At 38.1% G+C, this 22,213-nt stretch overlaps 1 protein-coding gene across 1 annotated transcript in view; it reads left to right on the top strand.

Moving 5' to 3' along the window:
• Nucleotides 1-22,213, top strand: part of PTPRR (protein tyrosine phosphatase receptor type R) — a gene marked incomplete at its 5' end in the record, with an annotated part of 254,829 nt that overhangs the window by 10,670 nt on the left and 221,946 nt on the right. The window contains 1 exon segment of the mRNA XM_082666172.1: nt 10,815-11,113. Coding sequence (XP_082522298.1) covers nt 10,815-11,113 — 299 coding nt within the window.

The raw sequence follows: 22,213 nt of genomic DNA, 5'->3' as shown, positions 1-22,213 counted from the left end.
GTCCCTTTTCTTATCAGGAAAAAAAGGCTAATAACATAGTAACTACCTTGTAAGGTGGTTTAAGGATTTAAAGAGCTAATTCCTAAGGGCCCACAGCATGGGGGCTGGAACATTGAATACATTCAATGGCTAGTAGTTGTAAGAATTATCATATTAGCATGTGAAAACTTTCATTGGTCCTATATTTCAGGTTCCATACTTGAAAAGGAAAAGATGTGCACATTGACTGTCAGCCCACTAAAAAGAAAATCACCCTAAAGCCTTCTTTTGTGAAGAGTGCCTGCCATGAAAATCTGATTTTCATGCCTCCATTTAAAAAAAATCCTTGTAGAACCTTTGCCTTATAAATTAAAAAATGCTCATAATTAGCAAGTTTGTGTTGGAGGAAATAAATGCTGTTTTCCAAAGTGGAGAATCTAAGAGAAAAAAATCCTATAGCCCCCAGAGGCACTGCAATCATGGGCAACCGTCTTCCTGGTAAAGTATCTCTTAGTCTTAGGGTTTGGGTAGGATTTCTAGTATCATCCCTTCTGCTGTCTCACTCTACAAACTGTCTGAACTCACAACATCCAACAGGAGTCCAAATATCCCACTTCTAATGCTGAACCCTCTCCATGTCCACGGACACCTTGAAAACCCTGTGCATTGTAGGGTTTGCAAACTCCATTTTGAGAGCCCTGTCCGCATACCTTTGGTGTGTGTGTGGCAGGGGAGGGTATAGGCTTCATGAAATCAGAGTTTCCACATGTGCATTCTGGGGATCAGGCATCCTGCCTTCCCTAGTGTTAAATTCTGCCGAGTCGACCATAAATTCTCAGCGGGTGCAGAGTCCACGCCTCCAGGCCAGTCCTGCCCCGTGCCTGAAGCAGAGGTGCCTCCGGTCTCCTATACTTCAGCCTAAAATCAGCCCTCACTGCTGGCAACCGCCCACCCCTACCCTTGATGTCTTGACATTCACCCTCTGGAGCCGTGTGCTCAGGCTGAACCTCAACCTCCTACTTTCTTCTTCCTCTCCACCCCGATTAAAGTCTGTAGTTCTTGCTTCCCATTGCAGGAGAGGTCTCTCCTCAACTAGCTGTATTTTAGAAGAGATGTGACACACTGATCTACTCCTGATAAAAATAGCTGTTAATTGGATGGTCTTTCCCTAGCCAATGTTCATTTTGTCCAAAGACCCATGAGAAAGCAGTACCTTAGACCAGTGGCATTAATTTCAAGTGATGGATGAAGGGACTAGGGCAGGATGGAGTACAAGTGTTGACCTGAAGGGCCTACCAAGTGCCCCTCAAATCCCTAAATGCAGGCAAAGGATACTAGGCCAGGGATCTCTTCAAGTGGCCACTGTGGACCTCCTTCCTCACCCTCCTCTTGCCCTAATATTCGGGGCTTTATGTCTCTGTAGTATCATTGCTATGACAATATTGTAATTTTTTATATGTTCTAATATTCATTTTGCTATATTTTAATATAATTCCTAATCTACCACGAGAATTATTCTTAAAATAGATATTTCTTTTTCCTTGTCCTGCAGTGGAGTCAGGCTTTTAAGTCATCTGGAGAACTCTACTGTAAAAATGATGGTAATATTTTATAATTCCTGTAACTATTTATAAATAGTAATATTTTAACTGTTTGCATAACAATGAGGCATAAATATCAGATTTTACAAATGTACTTGGTGCTTCCTGGTTCAGTAAGTGCACTTGGAACGCGATTCCTATGATTTCTGCAAAGGCTCGTGTTTCTCAGCTTTGTAACCCTATGATCGTTTTTCCCCACTTCTGCATTTCCCCAGAGGGCATATCTTGACAGAAGTCTTCTCTTAATGGCTGTGAAGTTTAAGAGATAGCATTCACTCCTGTCAACCTCTCCTCCAGGCATCCTCCAACTCAGTTCTTCAGGAACTGGGGCGCTTCTGTCTGAGCCAACATAAGTCTCACTCAGCAGGGTCCGAGGCCAGTGGTCTTCACCCATTTCTCCTTTATGACTTATGTCTAGTCACGCTGCCCCAAAGAGTGCTGTCCTAAGTGTATTATGTTTCACTCTGTAATACATTTATCAGATGAAATATAATGCTATTAAAGCTGGGCAAAACCCAGGAAACATGAAACTCTTTTCATTGTAATTTTGCCACCAGCGCATGGCAGACACACATTTTTCCATTCTGTGACTCCCAGATAGAGTTCTCCACTGTGCAGCTCAACTTTGATTGGAAGGGATAAATAGGAAGAATTGAGGGTCACCCACAGTAGTTACAGTGGGCTGTACGTGGGCGCAGGAGCCACATTTTCTAATGGAATATTTGAGGAAATGTGAAGGAGTGTTTATATCAAAGAACATGCAGGAAGAGTTTTCAAGATGCCTTAATTAAAATCATTCCTTATTCTTGTAGGATTCAGGGCCTTTCCTTCTTGGAGAAGAATAGAGGCAGCTCTATAAAAATAAGACTAGTTACTTTGGTGTTCGTTTCTTATTTTTATTTTAGATATACTAGGTACATCACTGGCCAAACATGTGAAGCATTTAAGTAGTATCAGAAGAAGACGCAGAGCTTCATCACGGGATTATATTTTCACATCCTAGAGACCAGTGCATAGACTAGATTTTAGGAAAAACATTTCTGGAGGGAGGTGTTCTTTCAATAACAAGCTCTCTTTTGGAGGGCCCATGATTGTTTACAATTTTCATAAATATAATTATAATTCAATTAAAATTTGTATCTGTTATATTTTAGAAACATATTTTATTTTACTTTTTATGACAGAATTACTGGTCTGAAGATGTACTTTTTTTTTGTCAGATTGGTTGTTTGGTGTCAGGATATAAGACAAATGTGTACACATATAAATATATACATACATACATATAACGTATGTTGTAAGAACATAACTAAGACACACAAACTGAATTTTACAAAATTAACTTTATATACAGACAGAGCCATAGTGGAGTCTTTCAAAACACTGATATAATTTGCTATTAAGATTAGTAGGAATGAGCACAAGTTATACCTGGGAGGTTATTCTAACAGACCTCAGTTGTCACATCTTGGGATGGCTATAGTGTTCACCAGGAAGATTCAGTGTTGGTACTGTGGGTGCTTCTAACTGGAGATTAGTGCCGTGGTGACCTCATGGGTTAGCATTACCAATAGAATTATAGAATAACTGGAAGAGTGGGGTTTTTTTGTTTGTTTGTTTGTTTTTTGTGGTACGTGAGCCTCTCACTGCTTTCTGATGAGAAAACTGAAGTTTAGAGCGGTTGAGGACACATGCTCAAGTTTACATAGATGACAGGGGGTGGGTATTGAAGCAACAATCTAGGTCCCTTATCTCTTATTCCATTGCTTTTTTGAAAAAAAAATGTTTCTTTCCTTTCTCAGTACTATTAATTGGCATTTTCTAAGTAAACTTCCACTGGTACTTGTGTATTTTTAACTTTGCCTGAGAGACATTTACAAATCAAATGAGAACCTTGTCATTGCTCATGTAGAAATTCCCAAGGGACTTCCATGATGTTATCCACTTATATCTCCTTTCTAGAGAAGAAAGTGCTGGCAATCCTTGAAAAACAATGATTGTCCTTTTACAAAATGATCAGAGAACAAAGTTGCCTTTGTTCAGAGAACATATAAAATTATATATAATATGTATTGTATATAATTATGTATATTATATATATAATTCTGCTTGAATTTTCATTGTAATTGGGGATAATTAACATCCTCATTATGTAGAGTCTTCCAATTCATGAACACATTATGTCTGTCTATTTATTCAGGTCTTCTTGTTTTACTTTCTCAGCGTTTTGTAGTTTTCAGTATATATATCCTGTACATGTTTTGTTAGAATTATACCTAAATATTTTATTTTTTGCAACTTTTGTAGATTTATTTAAATTTCAGTTTTGAATTGTACATTGCTAGCTTAGAAAATGCCATTGATTTTCATAGGTTGACATTATATTCTATTAACTTGCTAAACTCACCTGATCTACAAAAATTTTGATGAGTTCCTTAGGATTTTATACAGAGACAATCATGCTATCTGCAAATAGAACAATTTTGTTTCTGCTTCTCCAATATGGATTCCTTTTACTTCTTTTCTTTGTTTTATGGCAGTAACTAGGACTTTCATTCAGTACAGCATTGTATAGAAGTTTTAAGAATATCATACTTGCCTTGTCCTCTATCTTAAGGGAAGGAAGCATTCAGTCTTTCACCATTAAACCTAATGTTAGCTGTGGGGTTTTGTGCAGGTGCCTTTTACAAGGTTGAAGAAGTTCCCTTCTATTTCTAGTTTGCTTAACTTTTTTACTATGCGTTGATGTGAATTTTGTCAAATGCTTTTTCTGCATCAAGGGGTGTGATGTGATTTTCCTTTGTTAGACTGTCAATATGATGGATTACATTGATTGGTTTTCAAATATTGAAGCAGCCTTACTTACATTCCCAGAATAAGCCCTACTTGGTTATGGTGTATTAGCCTTTATATTTCTGCATTCAATTGCTAATACTTTCTTGAGGAGTTTTGCATCTGTATTCATGAGTGATATTGGTCTATAGTTTGTTTGTTTTTTTTAGTACTGACTTTTTCTTGTTTTGTTATCAGAGTAATTTTGGCCTCACAAATGATTTGGGGAGTATGCCCTTCTCTTCTGTTTTCTGGGAGAGGTTGTTTGGAATTGAAGTTAATTTTTTCTTTAAATGTTTAAATTTACCAGTGAAACTATTTGATCCTGAAGATTTCTTTTTCAGAAAACAAATTTAAGTAGGAATTCAATTTCTTTTATAATTTTAGGACAATTCAAGTCAGGTATTTCATCTTGGGTGAGTTTCTTTAGTTTGTGGGTTTTGAGGAATTGGTCATTTCATCTAAATTGTTGAATGTATAGGCAAAGGATTGTACATAGTATTCTCCTATTATCCTTTTCATGTCTACTGGGTATTTAGTGATTTTCTTTCATCTGATTTTGGTAATTTATGTCTTCTGTATTTCTTTGTCAATCTTGCTAGAGTTTTATCAATTTATTGATGTTTTTCAAAGAATCAGCTTTTGTCTCATTGATTTTCTCTATTGTTTTCCTATTTTCAATGTAATTATTTCTGCTTTTAACTTTTTACTTTCTTTCCTCTGCATACTTTACATTTATTTTGCTCTTCTTTTTTCTCATTTCTTAAAGTGGAAGCTTAAATTCTAATATAAGCATTTATGCTATAAATTTTCCTCTAAGCACTGCTTCAACTGCATCCCACAAATTATGGTGTTGTATTTATTTTCTCCTGGAGATGTCTTTGTCTGCACTTTGGTGTCCACTACGGGTTGCCTAGAGGATACTGGGGGCAGGGGGAGATGGTAAACTTACTGCTGATGTTGTGGAATTTTGAATTCTGTTCTTCATCCCCAATCCCTCTGCTACTGTTTACTTTCCAGAGTTCTCAAATAGCTGTTTTATGCATTTTGTCCAGGTTTTATAGCTCTATTTAATGTAAGCAACAAGGTGGAGTGTGTTTGCTCCATCTTACCCAGACTCAGAATCTTTCATACCCTTTTAAACCCTTTAAAATCATTTTAATTTGTTCAGGGACTCAACAGGGAGGGTGCTTTGCTTTGTGCTTCTAGAATGCTGTCCCCAAACCTTTTCTGTGTTGAACCTGGTCCTCTGAATATCCATGCTCAGCTGTCCACTGATGAATTTTAAATCAGTAAATCCTATGTAAGTGTTCAGGTTTGTCTTGTTTGAACTCTCAGACTGTCAGTGACACTGGACACTGACAATCACAGATCCTTGGTATACTCTTCCCATGGCTTCCATACTTCCAAAATCTCTAATTTTTCTTCTTCATCCTCCAGCTGCTCCTTAAATGTGGTCTCCTCTGGGTCTTTGCTGCAAACTCATAATTCTTCTCATTCCACAAGGCAGTCTCATCACTCAGGCACTCAGTTTTCCATTACTATGCTTATGGTTTTTAAGTACTTATCTCTAGTCCAGAACTTTCTTCTGAGTTCCACATAAACATAATTGCTTTCTAGATGTTTCTGCTTCTTTATATTGTAGGCACCACAGAATCACATTTCTCTGTCTCAGTAAAGGGCACCTCCATACATTGGGTTGCTGACTAGAAATAGAATTATCCTTAAATATCTACTGTTGGTTCCTTCCTACAACATTAACTCAATAACTGAATTTATTCCCCCTTTTTTTTTGGTCAATTCCTATGTCTTAACACTTCTGGAATTTGTCTCTGCTTTATCCCTCTACTGCCACCTTGTCTGGGCTATTCTGTCATCTAAAATATTTTACCTGGTACCTTTGCACTTAGTCTTGCTTCCTCCCAATCCATTTTCTTGTATAGCCAGAGTAATTTTTGAGAAATATAAATTTTATAATATCACTTCCCTCCTTAAATCTTGTAAAATGTTCAATTTTTCTAATGCTTCATGTCTTCAATGCTGTTAAAGGTATTTTATAACCTATCATGTTATCCTCAGTATCACTCAGTCTTTCTGCATTAGTGTCCTGTTGCTGCATGACAAATTGCCCTAAAATTTATCAGATTAAAACAATATATATTTATTATTTCTCAGTTTCTGTGAGTCAGAAATCTGGCCGTGGCTTAACTGAGACTTCTGCTTCAAGGTGTCTCGTAAGACTTCAGTTAAGGTGTTGGCCTGCACTAGGCTCCTAGGAGAAGACTCAACTGAGGAAAGACTTGCTTCCAAGCTCATTTACATGATAGCTGGCAGGATTCAGTTCCTCAGTCATTGTTGCAACTGAGAGCCTCAGTTCTTCCCTGGATTTTGGCTAGAAGCCTCCTTCTTCACATGGACCTCTCCAACATGGCAACTTGCTTCATCAAAGTCAGCTGGAGTTTCCCAGCAACACAGAAGTCACATCTTTTTTAGCAGGAATGCTAAATGACATCCCATCACCTGTTGGTTAGAAGTAAGTCAAGAGCAAGATCTTGCTCACTGTCAATGGGCATGAATGCCAGTAGGTATGGGTCTTAGAGTCCCATCTGAAGAGTCCACTACAAACTCTTACCTTCTTTTTCTTATCTCCTCTCTTAATTTCTCTGTGCTGCTTTCTGAATTATTACCGAAACTTTTCCAACTTACCAATTCTCTATTCAGTGGTGTCTAGTCTGCTGTCTAACCCATATATTGAATTTCATCAATTATGATATTTTTCATTTCTACGATTTCCACTTGGATTGAAACATGCCTGTTCTCTTTTCCTCAAATCCCTTATTCTTATTTTTCTCTTTTATCTCTTTGGATGTTTTAATTAACTTATTTTGAAGGCCCCTTTATTTTTCTCTTTTATTTATTCTTTCTTAGATAAGAATCTTCCTACTTCTCCATCTTCTGACCATCTCTCATGGCAATGGTCACCATGTGCCTTGTAATTTTTGAAGTCTATGCGTGTGTCTTCAGTGTGACTTAGCTTGCATGGAAACACGTGGAAATTCCATTTATATTCTAGTTTCTAGAGACATCACTATAAGATTGATTTTCAGTTGCTTCTGTCTAAGACCCTATAATGCATACAGGTTCTAAAACATTTTTTTTCTTAATCTTCTATGAACTACTCTTTCTTGGTTTTCCTCCTACTTTACTACCATTCCTTCTCATTTATCTTTGCTGGCTCCATTTCATTCAGCTCCTTGACACTAAGTATTGTAATTCTACCAGGAGTTCTGTCCTATATACTCTTCTCAATCAATCTCCAGTCACTTGACTTTAAATTTTATCTGTATTGGATGACACAAATCTCTCTCTCTCTCCAACCATGAACTAAACATTTATTAAATTTCTAATTCAACATCTCCACTTTGATATTTAACAGACATCTCAATCTTAACATTTCTAAAATGTTTACTTGAGTATATTTATAATGTCAAAGTGAAGGAGGTGATGATAGAGGGGTGATGTTTGAAGACAGAAAAACTAAAACTTATTCCAGATACTAGCTTGGTGGTCCTCAACTTTAGGGTTGGAAAGTGAGAAAATTTCAATTAGAAATCCAGATTTGTAGGCTACATATCCAGAGATCTGCTATGGTAGTTCTAGGCTAAGATCTGGGAATCTGCATCTTAATATCCTAGGTAATTCTGATGTAGGGATCTAAGCACAACACTTTGGAAAACTTTTTCTTACCTAATGGCTATGGTGGGGTTCCTAATATTGTGCTGCCATCTTGGTTCTCATTACTCAAGGACAAAGCAGGACTAAGTCCTTTCACACATATATGACTGGATAGGGCTGGGAAATGTTAGTTGTGTTTCAACTGCACTTAAAATTAGATTTTTTTACCTTTCCCTGTAGGCCAATTTTAGCACAAGAGACATCTGTTAGTTGGACTCACCTATTCTGTTTACATAAGGTGGCTCTGAAAAGGTTTTCTGTGACTGAGATCATATAAAAAGAAAGATTGAAGATGACTGTGTAATTTTCTCAGTTCTTCATTCATTTTTCCCTTCCTTATAAATCTGCATTCTCTGATCTTCTGAGCCGCTTCTCTTTCTTAGTGAAATTCTTTGCCATCCCCCACTATGGGTTTTTTTTTTGCTTCCTGAATCTTGCAAGCTTTTTTTGCATGTTAGTTTTTATTAACATGACTATTTCGATAGCACTATCATGTTAGATACAGCTGCCATGCTACTGAATGTTATAGATTCCTCTTTTTGGTAGAAGAGCCAATCCCTCAGGTGAAAAACCCAAACTCATTCAAGTATGCAGTATGCCTTTCCTGAAACAAGAGACCATCTTTAAATGAGGAGTATTTAAAAAGTCAACTAGGATAAAAATAATACATGTGCTCTATTTCTTAACCCCAAGGTGACCATGTCATTGTTGCTCTTCACAATGTCAGACTCAGTCCTTTAATAGGGGAGGGAGGAAACTTCACCTGTAGTATAGAAATGCTGTAGGACACTACAGTATCATTTAGTGAATTACTTTTAGTAAAATACTAAACAAACATTTGTGGTCAGAAAGTTAATATACATCTAAAATATTTTAGCACTAGTCTCCATTAATAAAACTGCAATAGGGCTTCCCCGGTGGCACAGTGGTTGAGAGTCCGCCTGCCGATGCAGGGCACACAGGTTCGTGCCCCGGTCCGGGAAGATCCCACATGCCGCGGAGCAGCTGGGCCCGTGAGCCATGGCCGCTGAGCCTGCGCGTCCGGAGCCTGTGCTCCGCAACGGGAGAGGCCACAACAGTGAGAGGCCCACGTACCGCAAAAAAACAAACAAAAACTGCAAGAATATTAACAGTGAAGGACCATATTCATTTACATATGTTCCTAATATGACAATGTTCCTAATGACAATGGCATTTCCAAATCTGAGGAACTCTTATTTCATTCAGAGAAACAAAGTTTACAGTCATTTCAAGGTAACACTGTCCAATCATCATCTTTGGCAAATTATGGTAGCTTGATTTTTTTAAAAAAAAAATTACAGTCAATTCAGCATGCTCAGGATTGAAGACATGAGGACTAGTTTCTCTTGGGTTGGCCAAAAAGTTCGTTCGGGTTTTCTGTAACACCTTAAGGAGAAACCCGAACGAACTTTTTGGCCAACCCAATATGACTAGCTCAGAATTCACGTGAAATGTATTTGTGATTTGAATGCTGTAAAAGCCTAAAGTCCCTGGGACCCAATGATTCCCAAACTATTATATCATGATGAAAGCACTTGAGCTGACTGAAGAAATAACCTGTCTTCCTATCTCTAAGTGAAATTTGACAGCATACTGGTAAGACAGGATTGCTGAAGGTGCTAGAAATATATACTGGTCACAGAGGCTTGATGGATGGAAAAAGCTGTAAAAACTAGCAATTCCTCTACTATAAATATTCAGTGAGAATTCTAGGCACCCCAGAATTCTTATAAAAGGAGGGAAGTAATCTTCTAAGGACAGCACTTGTACAGCTGTTGTTGCCATAGGCATACCCAGGGGAAATCTGTGGTGCCTAGGGTCGCTAGGACAGTGTGGGTGGCATTACTATGTTGTGATCTGTTCAATCTGCTTATCATCTTATACAGAAGGTCTTAAACTTACTTTTCTAATTGGTGTTTGACCTAGTGATATTCTTTTGACTCACATGTGTATGTTATCTGTTTCCTCCTGTGGCCAATGGCAAATAGGAAAAAGTTATTCAAGTGAGTGGATATTTCCCTAACAGAAGAAATAAAGGAGATGTACTACTTTATCTAGATGGCCATATTACTAAGTAAGAAGGAGAGAATGGATATCATTACACAACTGGAAGTTGCTACCACAATGCATATACTCAGATTCCTTCCCTTAGTCAGCTTAAAATAGTCTATAAGTATCTTAAAAATTGGACATAGTTGATTATAAGTAGGATAAAAGAAGTATAAAATAAGAATTGTGTGAAATGCTATTGATTAAAGGGAAGAAAGCTTGAATATGATACAAATGGTTGTCATTTGAGGAACAGTTAGGACATCCAAGAAGAGATGCTCAATGGGGTATTATGACCATGAGCTTAGATAAAGGAGGAAATTCCTAACTAAAAGAGGCATTAGAATATCTTTTAAATAGAACTTTTTTGACTATACCCACTTCTGTCCACCCAAAGTCTCTGAGATGACTCCATACCACCAAGTGTGTTCTCATTGTCGGGGATAATGGAGCAGGGACAAAAATGGAGATGAACTGATCTAAATCCGTCACAAGCCTTAAAGCTTCCTAAGAATGGGTAATTCTCTTTATCAGATATTCTATTCAACTTACTGAATAAGGTCTTTGATTTTCGTTTCTGTTTCTTCCCCCTTTCAGGGTGCCTTTCAAGAAATAATGATCACTTTTTGGCAATTCATCAGAAGAAGAGTGGGAAGCCAGCTTTCATTTATCACCATTCACAAGACATTGAGAAGAGCCTGGATATAGCTCCACAAAACATACAGAAACATAGCTACCATTCCTCTTCTAAAGCTCAAATAAGCAAACGCCACCAAATTGTTAATTCAGCATTTCCTAGACCTGCATATGACCCATCTCTCAATCTACTGGCCATGGCTGGTCAAGACCTTGAAGTGGAAAACCTGCCAATCCCAGCAGCAAATGTGATTGTGGTGGTAAGTACTGCATTTAACTGATACTCATCTGATGGTTTCCTCTGTGGTTGATACTTTAAAACAAACAAACAAACAAAACCTAATGGTGAATAGTTATCATTGGATCTCAATGACTATTTACCATAGCACTTCTTATTCTCTGGTATTTCTTTTTTGTTACTTGATTATTATCTGTTGGATTCCTCTTGAACGTAAGCCCATAAAATAAGAAACCTTGTCTGTATCTTCTCTACACAGCACAATGCAAGGTGCATAGTAGGTGTTTAATAATTTGAACAAAAAATTGCTTCAGGAAGTCCTTACAGTTATGTTGGATCATATCCTATGGAGCCTCCTGACTTCTGTGATAATCTGTTCTAAGCAGATAGGCCTGAGTCTCAGTTTATGTAAATAAATAGTACTTATTCAAGATCTTCTGGTCACTTGACTCAAATTACAAGAAATGAAGAGACCCTGAAAGGGAGAGAGTGATGTACAGGGAGGAGAGTTTTCTATAACTGGAGTAGATAAGATGGTTTGGAAGTAATTGATGGATAATATTCCTAATATCACTGAACAAGCATCACCTTTTATTAATCAAGGTGATGTAATGGGTCCATTTTTGTATTCTTAGGGTATGTAACCAGGCCAGAGGTTCCCAATTTGTGGATGTATCATAGTTTAAACACATGCTAAGGTTGACACACTGTTTGGACTATAGTCCCTCTCGAGTTTAAAATTACAGTAGGAGGATCTACATTAAAACTACAAGTCAGTAGCTAAATGGTTGTTAATTGCATTTCTGCCCCCAACCATAACCAAATATGTTGACTTTTAAGGCAGGATGATTCAATGAAACCATGTTTGCATTTTGGCAACCTCTCTATAAACCTAATGTAATTAAAATTAATAAGCTTTTTTCCTTTTATTTATTTTTTTAATCTACTACATATAGGACACTTAGTTTTGAGAATCAAAGATCCATTCATTGATGTTTTCAACTAGCATCCATTCAATATTTATTATGATCTGGCCATCATTCGGGGTATCTAGAAATACCCATCATTTGGGGCATCCACAAGTGCAATGGAGTCTCTAGTTTTGCTTGGGAAATGTCTGGGGAGAAATGTTGGTAAGCCAATAAGAATCATAAATAGAGAACATAAGATGAGCTGTTGTTAAGAGAAAATATGTGGGTGATTTGGCTTCCTGAAATACTTGAACAAATTTTCTGCATTTACACGAGTAACAGATGTTCTGAAGGTGAAAGCCATGCACTGTGTCTATTGAGTGAAGACAAATGATGTTAATAATGTCGCTGTATCTGGATATGCCTGTGCTAATGCTCAGGCTCAGGAGAGATATTTCCTCTATTGACCATCATCCACCCATAGTCGTCAACTCCTAAAGTCGCTGTGAATTACGGTTCAAGAGGTTTGTTCTATCTTATAATGTCATGTACTGTCTAGTTAATTTAATATTATGGAGAATAAAAGGCATCAGTGAGGAACTCTGGCAGGTCCTTTCACTTTTAGCTCATTTGTGGTTTGGAGATTCATGAAGAAGCTGTGCTTTTTCTTTTGGGTGATGATGACATGAAGGCAATGGGCGATTTTGCGGCTTAGCCTTCCCTAACCTCTCTTGATCTAGTCTCTAACGGCGCTGGTGGCTTGCAACAACCATTGCTAGTGCTAATGTTTCCTGTAATCCACTTACATTACTTATGCACATGGTGATTTAGTAGGAAAACCAGGGAAGTGGAGTTATTTTTAAATAAATCAATAATTTTCAGCTTACTCAAAAAAGCAGAGGGTCAGCATTTAACCAAGTATCAGCGGGTTTGAAGGTTCATGCTTTACAGAAAAGAGATTTAGGAATAGAACGTACATGATGAAAGGGAGATATTTCAGCTGCTAAATGAATTTGGTTGAGTAATTGATATGTGTTTGCATACGTGTGTGTGTGTGTGTGTAATATATGGTATCAAAAGAATTCTTGTGGTACCAAAGAATTATTTTGTGGCTTCATTTATACCAAAAGGAGCAGTATTAATGAGTATTCATTTCCTGAATTGGGGAAATTATTGTGATTTTCTTTTAGCCACTCCCAACTTCCAAAATATACAAGTACATAACTTTTAAATCTTCCTAGCTCAGAGGAGAGATCAATTGTTTCTTTCTCTCTCACTTGTTTCTGACATCATCAAAACCATGAGTTTTAAAATTAAAAATTTAACAGGAACATGAAAGGTGCATGTATCCCTCCTCCTTTCCTGATTCCAAGTTTCTGGCACAAAGCATTTCATAAGAACATTTGTCCACAAATGAATTTTTTCCTTTATCTTCTTTCTTTTAGAGTCAGGAAAATATGCAGTTTATTTATTCCAAGGAGAGGACAGCACAATTAGAATGTTTATCCCAAAGCATTCTAATTATGTTCCAGAGGTTCAATTAAGAAGCTGTTATTAAGATTTTTGTACAAATGCAATATACAGGGAATATCAATGTCCTCAAGGTCAAGGCTGTGGTAGGAGAAAAAAAAATGGCTTTAACCAAATGAGTGTTGAGAATTCCATCAATATACATCAGGCCACAAGGCTACCACTTTGGGAAGGAGGGAACCCCGGGGTGTGAGGGAAAATGGTAGAGTGGAAGCAGATGCAGGCTTTTCCAGTTCAGCAAGTTCAGCATAGGTTGCTGGGTGAAGAACATTTTAGCTTGGGCAAAGTATGAGAGACCTGGGGAGGTGAAAATCTCCCAGAGATCTCCATCTCAATACCAGCACCCAGCTTCACTCAACGACCAGCAAGCTACAGTGCTGGACATCCTATGCCAAACAACTAGCGAGACAGGAACACAACCCCACCCATTAGCAGAGAGGCTGCCTAAAATCATAATAAGTCCACAGACACCCCAAAACACACCACCAAACGTGGACTTGCCCACCAGAAAGACAAGATCCAGCCTCATCCACCAGAACACAGGCACTAGTCCCCTCCACCAGGAAGCCTACACAACCCACTGAACCAACCTTAGCCACTGGGGACAGACACCAAAAACAACGGGAACTACGAACCTGTAGTCTGCAAAAAGGAGACCCCAAACACAGTAAGATAAGCAAAATGAGAAGACAGAAAAACACACAGCAGATGAAAGAGCAAGATAAAAACCCACCAGACCTAACAAATGAAGAGGAAATAGGCAGTCTACCTGAAAAAGAATTCAGAATAATGGTAGTAACGATGATCCAAAATCTTGGAAATAGAATAGACAAAATGCAAGAAACATTTAACAAGGACCTAGAAGAAATAAAGATGAAACAAGCAACGATGAACAACACAATAACTGAAATTAAAAATACTCTAGATGGGATCAATAGCAGAATAACTGAGGCAGAAGAACGGATAAGTGACCTAGAAGATAAAATAGTGGAAATAATTACTGAACAGCAGAATAAATAAAAAAAGAATGAAAAGAACTAAGGACAGTCTCAGAGACCTCTGGGACAACATTAAACGCACCAACATTCAAATTATAGGGGTTCCAGAAGAAGAAGAGAAAAAGGAAGGGACTGAGAAAATATTTGAAGAGATTATAGTTGCAAAGTTCCCTAATATGGGAAAGGAAATAGTTAATCAAGTCCAGGAAGCACAGAAAGTCCCATACAGGATAAATCCAAGGAGAAATACGCCAAGACACATATTAATCAAACTGTCAAAAATTAAATACAAAGAAAACATATTAAAAGCAGCAAGCGAAAAACAACAAATAACACACAAGGGAATCCCCATAAGGTTAACAGCTGATCTTTCAGCAGAAACTCTGCAAGCCAGAGGGACTGGCAGGACATATTTAAAGTGATGAAGGAGAAAAACCTGCAACCGAGAGAACTGGGGAATAGGTAGGCTTTGGAATATAAAGGATGGGGAGATTATGGATTACTCCTTTCCTTGAAGGAAGGAAAATAAAGGGAAGGAATAGGGGGAAAGGTGGAAGAAGAGGAGGAGGAGGAGAAAGGAAAGGGGAGGAGAAGGACGGGAGGGGAGGGGAGGGAAGGGAAGGGGGAAAGGGAAGGGGAGGGGAGGGAAGGGGACAGGAGAGGAAGGAATGGAGGGATGGAGGGAGGGAAGGAGGGAAGAGAGGGAGAAGGAGAAAGGAGGAGAAAAGAGAAGATAGAGTGGCAGTTTTGGGGGCAGTGGGAAGACTTCAGTGAGCACATGAGAAGATGATGGGGAGTCTCCAAGAGCCTGAGATGGTCGCTGTGAGATTCCTAGAATCCTGAAGCTTCTTGTCTTGCTCACCACTCACCCAGACCATCACCCAGACAGACATTCTCTTGTTTTTTGACACGAAACATTCTTTGCAAAGATTTTTATCAAGTGGTTGATTTCAAAGACCATTAAAGCCAAAAGCTCTGGATAACTCTGTGTTTCAGTTACATCCTGAGCTCTGGTTTATGCCTCTCCTCAACTTGGTTCTGCTGTTGACCAAGTTTTTGAGTTTCATCTTGCAGGTAAACAGATAATTCCTAGATGTGGTTTGAAGGGCTTTGAAAGTCTTGCCTTCTCATTTCTTTGCTACAGTAAATAAATTTTGTAGCATTTAGTGTGTTATGTGATGTGCATAAATAATTGTTTTTTAATAGACAAATTAGTTTAATCATAATTTTGTATTAGTATAGTGAATGTCCCAAAAGGTGAGTTTAATCTGTATAACTACCCCTGGAATTCTTCCATGTCAGGGAAGGCTTAATGGTTAAGAATATTTTGTAGGAAGTGATAAGAACCCAATCAAAACTAAAGAACATTTCATGGTTCAAATAACAACACTTCTGTAGTATATCTAGCTTTAGGTGTAGTTTGATCAAGGGCTCAAATAATTGGCCAGGATCAATCTCCCATCTCTGCTTTCCATGGAGTGACTTTATTCTCAGACTGATTCTTTTTCATCTTATCATGGTTTCCTGAAACTCCTGGAGTTTTATCCTTGGAGGTTCATATTCAGTGGGAAAGAATGAGTCTTTCACAACTGTCAGTAATATCCTGAGCATCCCTATAGACCAATTTAAGTTAATTACTTACTTCATCCCTGAACAGTTTGTGGCCAGGTGGTAAAATAAGGCAAATTATCTCAAACCTAAACCATATGCCTTACCCCGAGAGCATCCCTAAAAACCCATAATCTGTTTATGAGAGGGGAGGTTACCTGAATAAAAATTGAGACACTATTAACAACCAAAGGCAGAATAGACACCAGATAGCAGCTAAATGTATGCTAAAGCAGAGATCTAGACTGTAGTTTTTACTAAGACATGATAGCCCCTTCAAGAAATAATGAGGATATGACAGCTTACAACTTGGCCTCAAGAATATGATTCTTGTACAAAAACAGGGTGACTAAAGTCATACTCTAAACTCTCTGACAGTGGCCCAAAAAGGCAGCAGATTCACTCTGACACCGGAGAAAATTAAGGTACCTGGGCTGTGTCCTAACACCCAGACTGTTTGCCTATGAGGACTGTGATTTAGGGCAATCTGTTGGACCCAGGATATTTTATCCCAAGAATGTTTCAAATCTGTGAAAACCACTGTAACCTGTATACTTCTTGATAGTGACTGCTTATGTGGTGGGGACCAGAAAAGCTACATTAGTACATAGGCTAAGTGAGTTGCTTGTGGTGGGCAAACTCACAGAACATGGGAAGCAAATGCAGGCTTTGGGAAAATTATGAATTATTATGTGTCAAGGGTATTCGGGGCCATATAGTAAATACCAAGTCCAAAATACTACATGGATATAAGACACAAGTCTACTGCAGTGTAGGATGTGACTCTGATGCCTTCCAATGCTGTCCTGGGACACTAGACCCAAGTTCCTGGAAGGAATGAATATAAAAGCCTGAGAGAAAAATCTCTGCCATGGTTTTATATGGTAGTACTTTTATTAAAACAATCAAATGTGTAGTTCTTTTCCTTGATTTTCAAATAAATGTAGTTACGTCTACCTTGAAAATGGCATTTTTTTCTGTAGACCCTACCACCTTATCATTTTGGATTTGGTCTGTGTATTTGTCGTCTATTGTTGCATAACATATTACCTCAACATCTAGCAGCTCTAAACAAGGACTATTTATTATTTCACATAGTTTCTGAAGGTCAGGAATCTGGGAGCAGATTAGTTGTGTAGTTCTGCCTCAGGGCTTACTGCAGTCAAACTGTCAGGCAGGGCTAAGTCTTTGAAGACTTGACTAAGCTGAAGGATTCACTTCCAAGCTCGCTCACATGGGTATTGGCAGGAGGCTTCAGTTCCTCAACACGTGGACCTCTCCACAGGACTGCTCAGACATGGCTTCCCCCAGAATATGTGAGGAGAGAGAGACACCACAGTGCCATGTATGACCTCGTCTTCAAGTCACACACCATCATTTCCACTGTATTCTATTCATTAGAAATGAGTTGCTAGGTCTCGCCCACACTCATGGGGAGGGGACTGCAGAGGGCATGAATACCAGGAGGCAGGGATCATTGGGGACTATCTTGGAGTTTAGGTGTCACAGTCTTCAAAGCAAAATTGGAGAATCTTTGTATTATGCCATTGCTTGTTATGCACTTCTACCTATAAAGTTCAGGGAACATGAGGATTTAAGGACCTCGTGTAAACTTCAGGAGAGGTAGCTGTGTGCTGAAACCATATGGCTACTGAAATTGCGTCGTATATTGTAAAGGTGGAAGAAATTGTGTCAACAAAGAACGTTTGAGCATTAAAAAAAAAGCCCCTCATGATTAGATGACAATTTACAGACAAAAAAAATCAAGGCCCTAAATCAATAACTTTCTCCAGGTTAATTGCTTAATAAAAAGTGCTAGAGGCAGATCAGCTCTGTGCTTTGCGATGACATAGAGGGATGGGATAGGGAGGGTGGAAGGGAGATACAAGAGGGAGGGTGTATGGGGATATATGCCTACGTATAGCTGATTCACTTTGTTATACAGCAGCAACTAACACACCATTGTACAGCAATTATACTCCAATAAAGATGTTAAAAAAAAATTAGTAGAGTCGGGGATCCAAAAAAAAAAAAGTGCTAGAGGCAGAATTCAGATTTGTGTGACTTCAAAACTCAAACATGTTAATTTTTAATGTAATGTTTAATGTAAGTTAATTTTTTGGTTTGCTTTGGGAAAGTATTATAAATTTTCCCAACAGAAAATTTAACTTCATGAATTATATTCTATTTAAGCTAATGATAATGTAAATTCTCATGCTCTGAACATACAGTCATCGATAGCTAGGTGTTCATGTTGGAGCCAGAGGTTAAAATGTGAAAGACCTGTAATGGCCATCCTATAGATCATCATAAAAAATGAATTATAATGTCAAATTAGATTTCACTTTAAGAAAGTCTAGAAGAAGAAATTCTGTAATCTACTTCAGGTATCTGGTTAACTTTCTACTCTTTTCTTAACCTAAAGGCTTAATGTTAAACTATAAGAGCTTCTTACATAATCACCTTTCTTTTTAAGTCCCAAACGTTTGCATTTTGGAAAACTTTGTGCTTTGATTCTCCAGATATTATTGTACCCCTGCAAAATCATCTTGAAGTAGAAATTCCATTCTTGAGCTTGGCATCCTGACAGTCACAACTGTCACCATCTGTTGCTTTTCTACATTTCTAGCTACTAAAGCAGCAAGGAGGATGCTGGAACACATTCTGGAAAGCTAGAGGTCAAGCTTAGGCAATGTCTGTGTGAAGTTTCAACACTGGACCACGTAGTACATCTGTTTGTTTTGCATAATTAGACTCAACATTAGGATGATTGATGTCTTAAGAGAACTGGTTTAATGATCATACTAATTGGACATTGGATATTTAGTAATGTTTTTATTTTAACTCCAAAAGGAATATATTTTCATAGAGTTTCAGAATATTTAGAAATATAGCAAAGGAAAAGGAGGAAGTAAAAATAATCCTTAACTGTTAGATAACAATCTCATCTTGATATATGTATCTATATGGTCTTTTATATATATGTGAATGTAGACCATTTTTTATAAAAATATGCAATCTGCATGCATAAGGTTTTATAGTTTTTTTTACTTAGTTTATATTATGGACACTTCTCCATGTCATGAACTATCGTTATATAGCATCACTTTTATGAGCTGCTAAAAATTCCATTGTGTAATAGATTTTACAGTTCTATGTATTGACATATTCCCAACACATTCAGTAAGTTAAGGCAACTAATTCTGAGAAGGAGAAATAAATGTTGAATATATCAAATAGAGTATTTTTTTTCATTGCAACTACCTACTTAATAATATTGAGAGAATTAGGGAGCTTATCTTAAGGGAAACTACTTTCTTAATGAACTCTCTATATAATTGTAATATGGTATCTATTTTTTTGCACTTGGCCAAATTATGCGTGTTCCATAGACCTTAAATCTCAAGCAAGGGAAATATTTAAAGCAGCCAAAGAAATTAGCAGGACAAAAAAAGGATGTTCTGTTAAGAGCATATTGTATTTCAGGACTTTTCATTGAAGAAGATGGAAAGTACTGTGTCTCATTACGTTAGACCTTAAAAACTCTTCTTTTAGTCCAAACTTTTCACAATAATGTGTAAACAAATGGAGTCTGCAGATAAACAAAGAGGATATCTTTTCTTTGGAGCAAATATTTACTTGTCCAAAAATTACCTTTGGTTTGCTAGTTGTTAAGAACTGTTCTCTTGCACCCTCTGTGAATGACTTTGTACCTCTTTCTTTCTTTCCTTCTTTCTCTGTTCCTCTCTAATCATAAATACCTATAAATTATTCTTAGTTTTTTGTTTTTTTGTTTTTTTACTGCACAATGCTGAATTTAAAATCTAACTACCAATGGATAATTAAACTGGGCTTTCTGGGCATCTGGCCTTGCCGGTACAGGATGGGATTGGCACCATTCAGCAAATGACTTCGTTTTCTCAAGATGATCCCTGTAACTCAGATGGTAGAAATAATTTGTTCCTTTCTCTTGTTTTAAGAAAACATAGGAGCTAAAAGTCTCTGGAAGGTTGTCTCCCTAAGCAAAGTTATGAAGCTTACTCACTGGTAACTTTTATCTTTAGTAAATGAGCACAGCACAGCTGCTGCTTCATACCATGGCTGACCACGTGGCCGCCCAGGAATCAAAGGTTCTTATCCCCTGCCCTTTCATCCTTTTCCTTCCCAAACCACATGTTTTCGTGAACCAGAACTGTTATAGCAAATTCCACTTCTAACACCAAAAAGCAAAGGAAGAATTCCTCCTGTGTTTCTCCTCTACTCTCTACATTACTCTCAATACTTCACTCATGACATTTCTGGCCACCAAATGTGAAGAGGGGGCGAATTGCCATACCAAGCAATTCTGCGACACCAGCTGGGTATCCCACAATTTAATTCAGTTCTGACACTATCTACTTGGAGAGAGCACCAGATTCTACAGGTTAAGGGCTCAGTCCTATAAGACTGCCCCCCGCTTCCATTCAGGTGCCAATCACAAATCCAGGTTGTTACCTGTGTTTCTGATCAACTGGCTATAAACTGGAGTTCCCACGACCCCTTTATTGGGTTTAATTAATTTGCTGGAGTGGCTCACAGAGCTCAGGATAGCAGTTTACTCACTAGATTACCAGTTTATTATTAAAAATATAACTTGGGAAAAGGCAGATGGAAAGATGCAAAGGGCAAGTTATGTGAGACGGGACACAGCACTCCCCTGCCCTCTCTGGGTGAGCCACCCTCCAAGCACCTCCACCAACCTGGAATCTCTCCAAACCCTGTTCTTTTGGGTTTTTATAGAGGCTTCATTACATAGGCACGATTGATTAAATCATTGGTCATTGGTAATGGATTCAACCTCCAACCCTTCTCCCTCCCCTAGAGGCTGGGGGATTGGACTGAAAATTCTGTCCCTCTCATCATTAGGTTATTTCTCCTGGCAACGTGCCCTCATCTTTTGGGGGATGGGTGGTCCAAAAGTCACCTCATTAACATAAAGTCAGGTGTGGGTGAAAGGGCTTGTTATGAATAACAAAACATACCTCTTTCGCCTTCATGACTTGAGTTAGTTCAGGAACTGGGAACAAAACTAAATTAAGAAAGATGTTTCCATTGCTCTTATGTAGGAAACTATGAGGGTGCCAGGAACTGTGGATGAAGACCAAAATATTTTTTCTTATTATAAATCACAATATCACAGCACCTTAGCCATTTATTATTGTGTTTTCATAGAGGAGATGGGTCATTATCTTGTACTTTATACATTTTCCAAATTTTCTTTTTGAAGTATGAAAGTATAATCCAGCCATTGTTCATAGCCCAAGTTGCTTCTTTCCTTACCTGTCCGCTACATTTGGACCACCTGAATCCAGAAAAATAAATCAAGAGGACATCATCAACTTTACATATCTTTCAGTTTAGCCTACATGTTCATATGATTTAGTCATTTAACTGAAACAGTAAGTTAGCAACAGAAAACTTCAAGAAACAAGAAGCAAAGAGACCTAGTTTTGAGGGATAGGCCAGATGTTCACAGACAGTTCCTAAGATTTCAGGGAGCGATGTTTGTGAGATTTGTTTGCCCCCCTTTCTGGAAATGACAGCCATGTGATACAGATTCCAAGAGAGCCGGAAGGACTTAGAGAACACTGAGCATATGACTTAAGACAATCAGGGCTAACAGTCTTAATCCCAGATTTCCTGGATTGCATTTATGAATGTCGTTCATTTATTCTGAATATCTTGGGGCTCTCTATGTGTTCGTGTGTCTATAGTTCAAAAGCCTCTTAATTTTCTAATAATGGGAGCATTATTGACCTAGTGAAGCTGCACTGTTTAAGAATTTGACTACTTTTCCTGCCTGAAAACATGACAACTAGAATTAGGTGTTTAACCAGAACAAGTTAACATGTGGTTCTTTGTGCTTTAAGCCATTAAGTTGCTTAGAACTGGTCTGGTTTTTTTTGTTGTTTTGGTTTGGTTTTTTGTGGTACGCGGGCCTCTCACTGTTGTGGCCTCTCCCGTTGCGGAGCACGGGCTCCGGATGCGCAGGCTCAGCGGCCATGGCTCACGGGCCTAGCCATTCCGCGGCATGTG

Source organism: Grampus griseus (genome assembly GCF_964374135.1).
Source record: "Grampus griseus genome assembly, chromosome: 11".
NCBI classification, from domain to species: Eukaryota; Metazoa; Chordata; class Mammalia; order Artiodactyla; family Delphinidae; genus Grampus; species Grampus griseus.
This window is presented reverse-complemented; position numbering and strand designations above follow the sequence as displayed.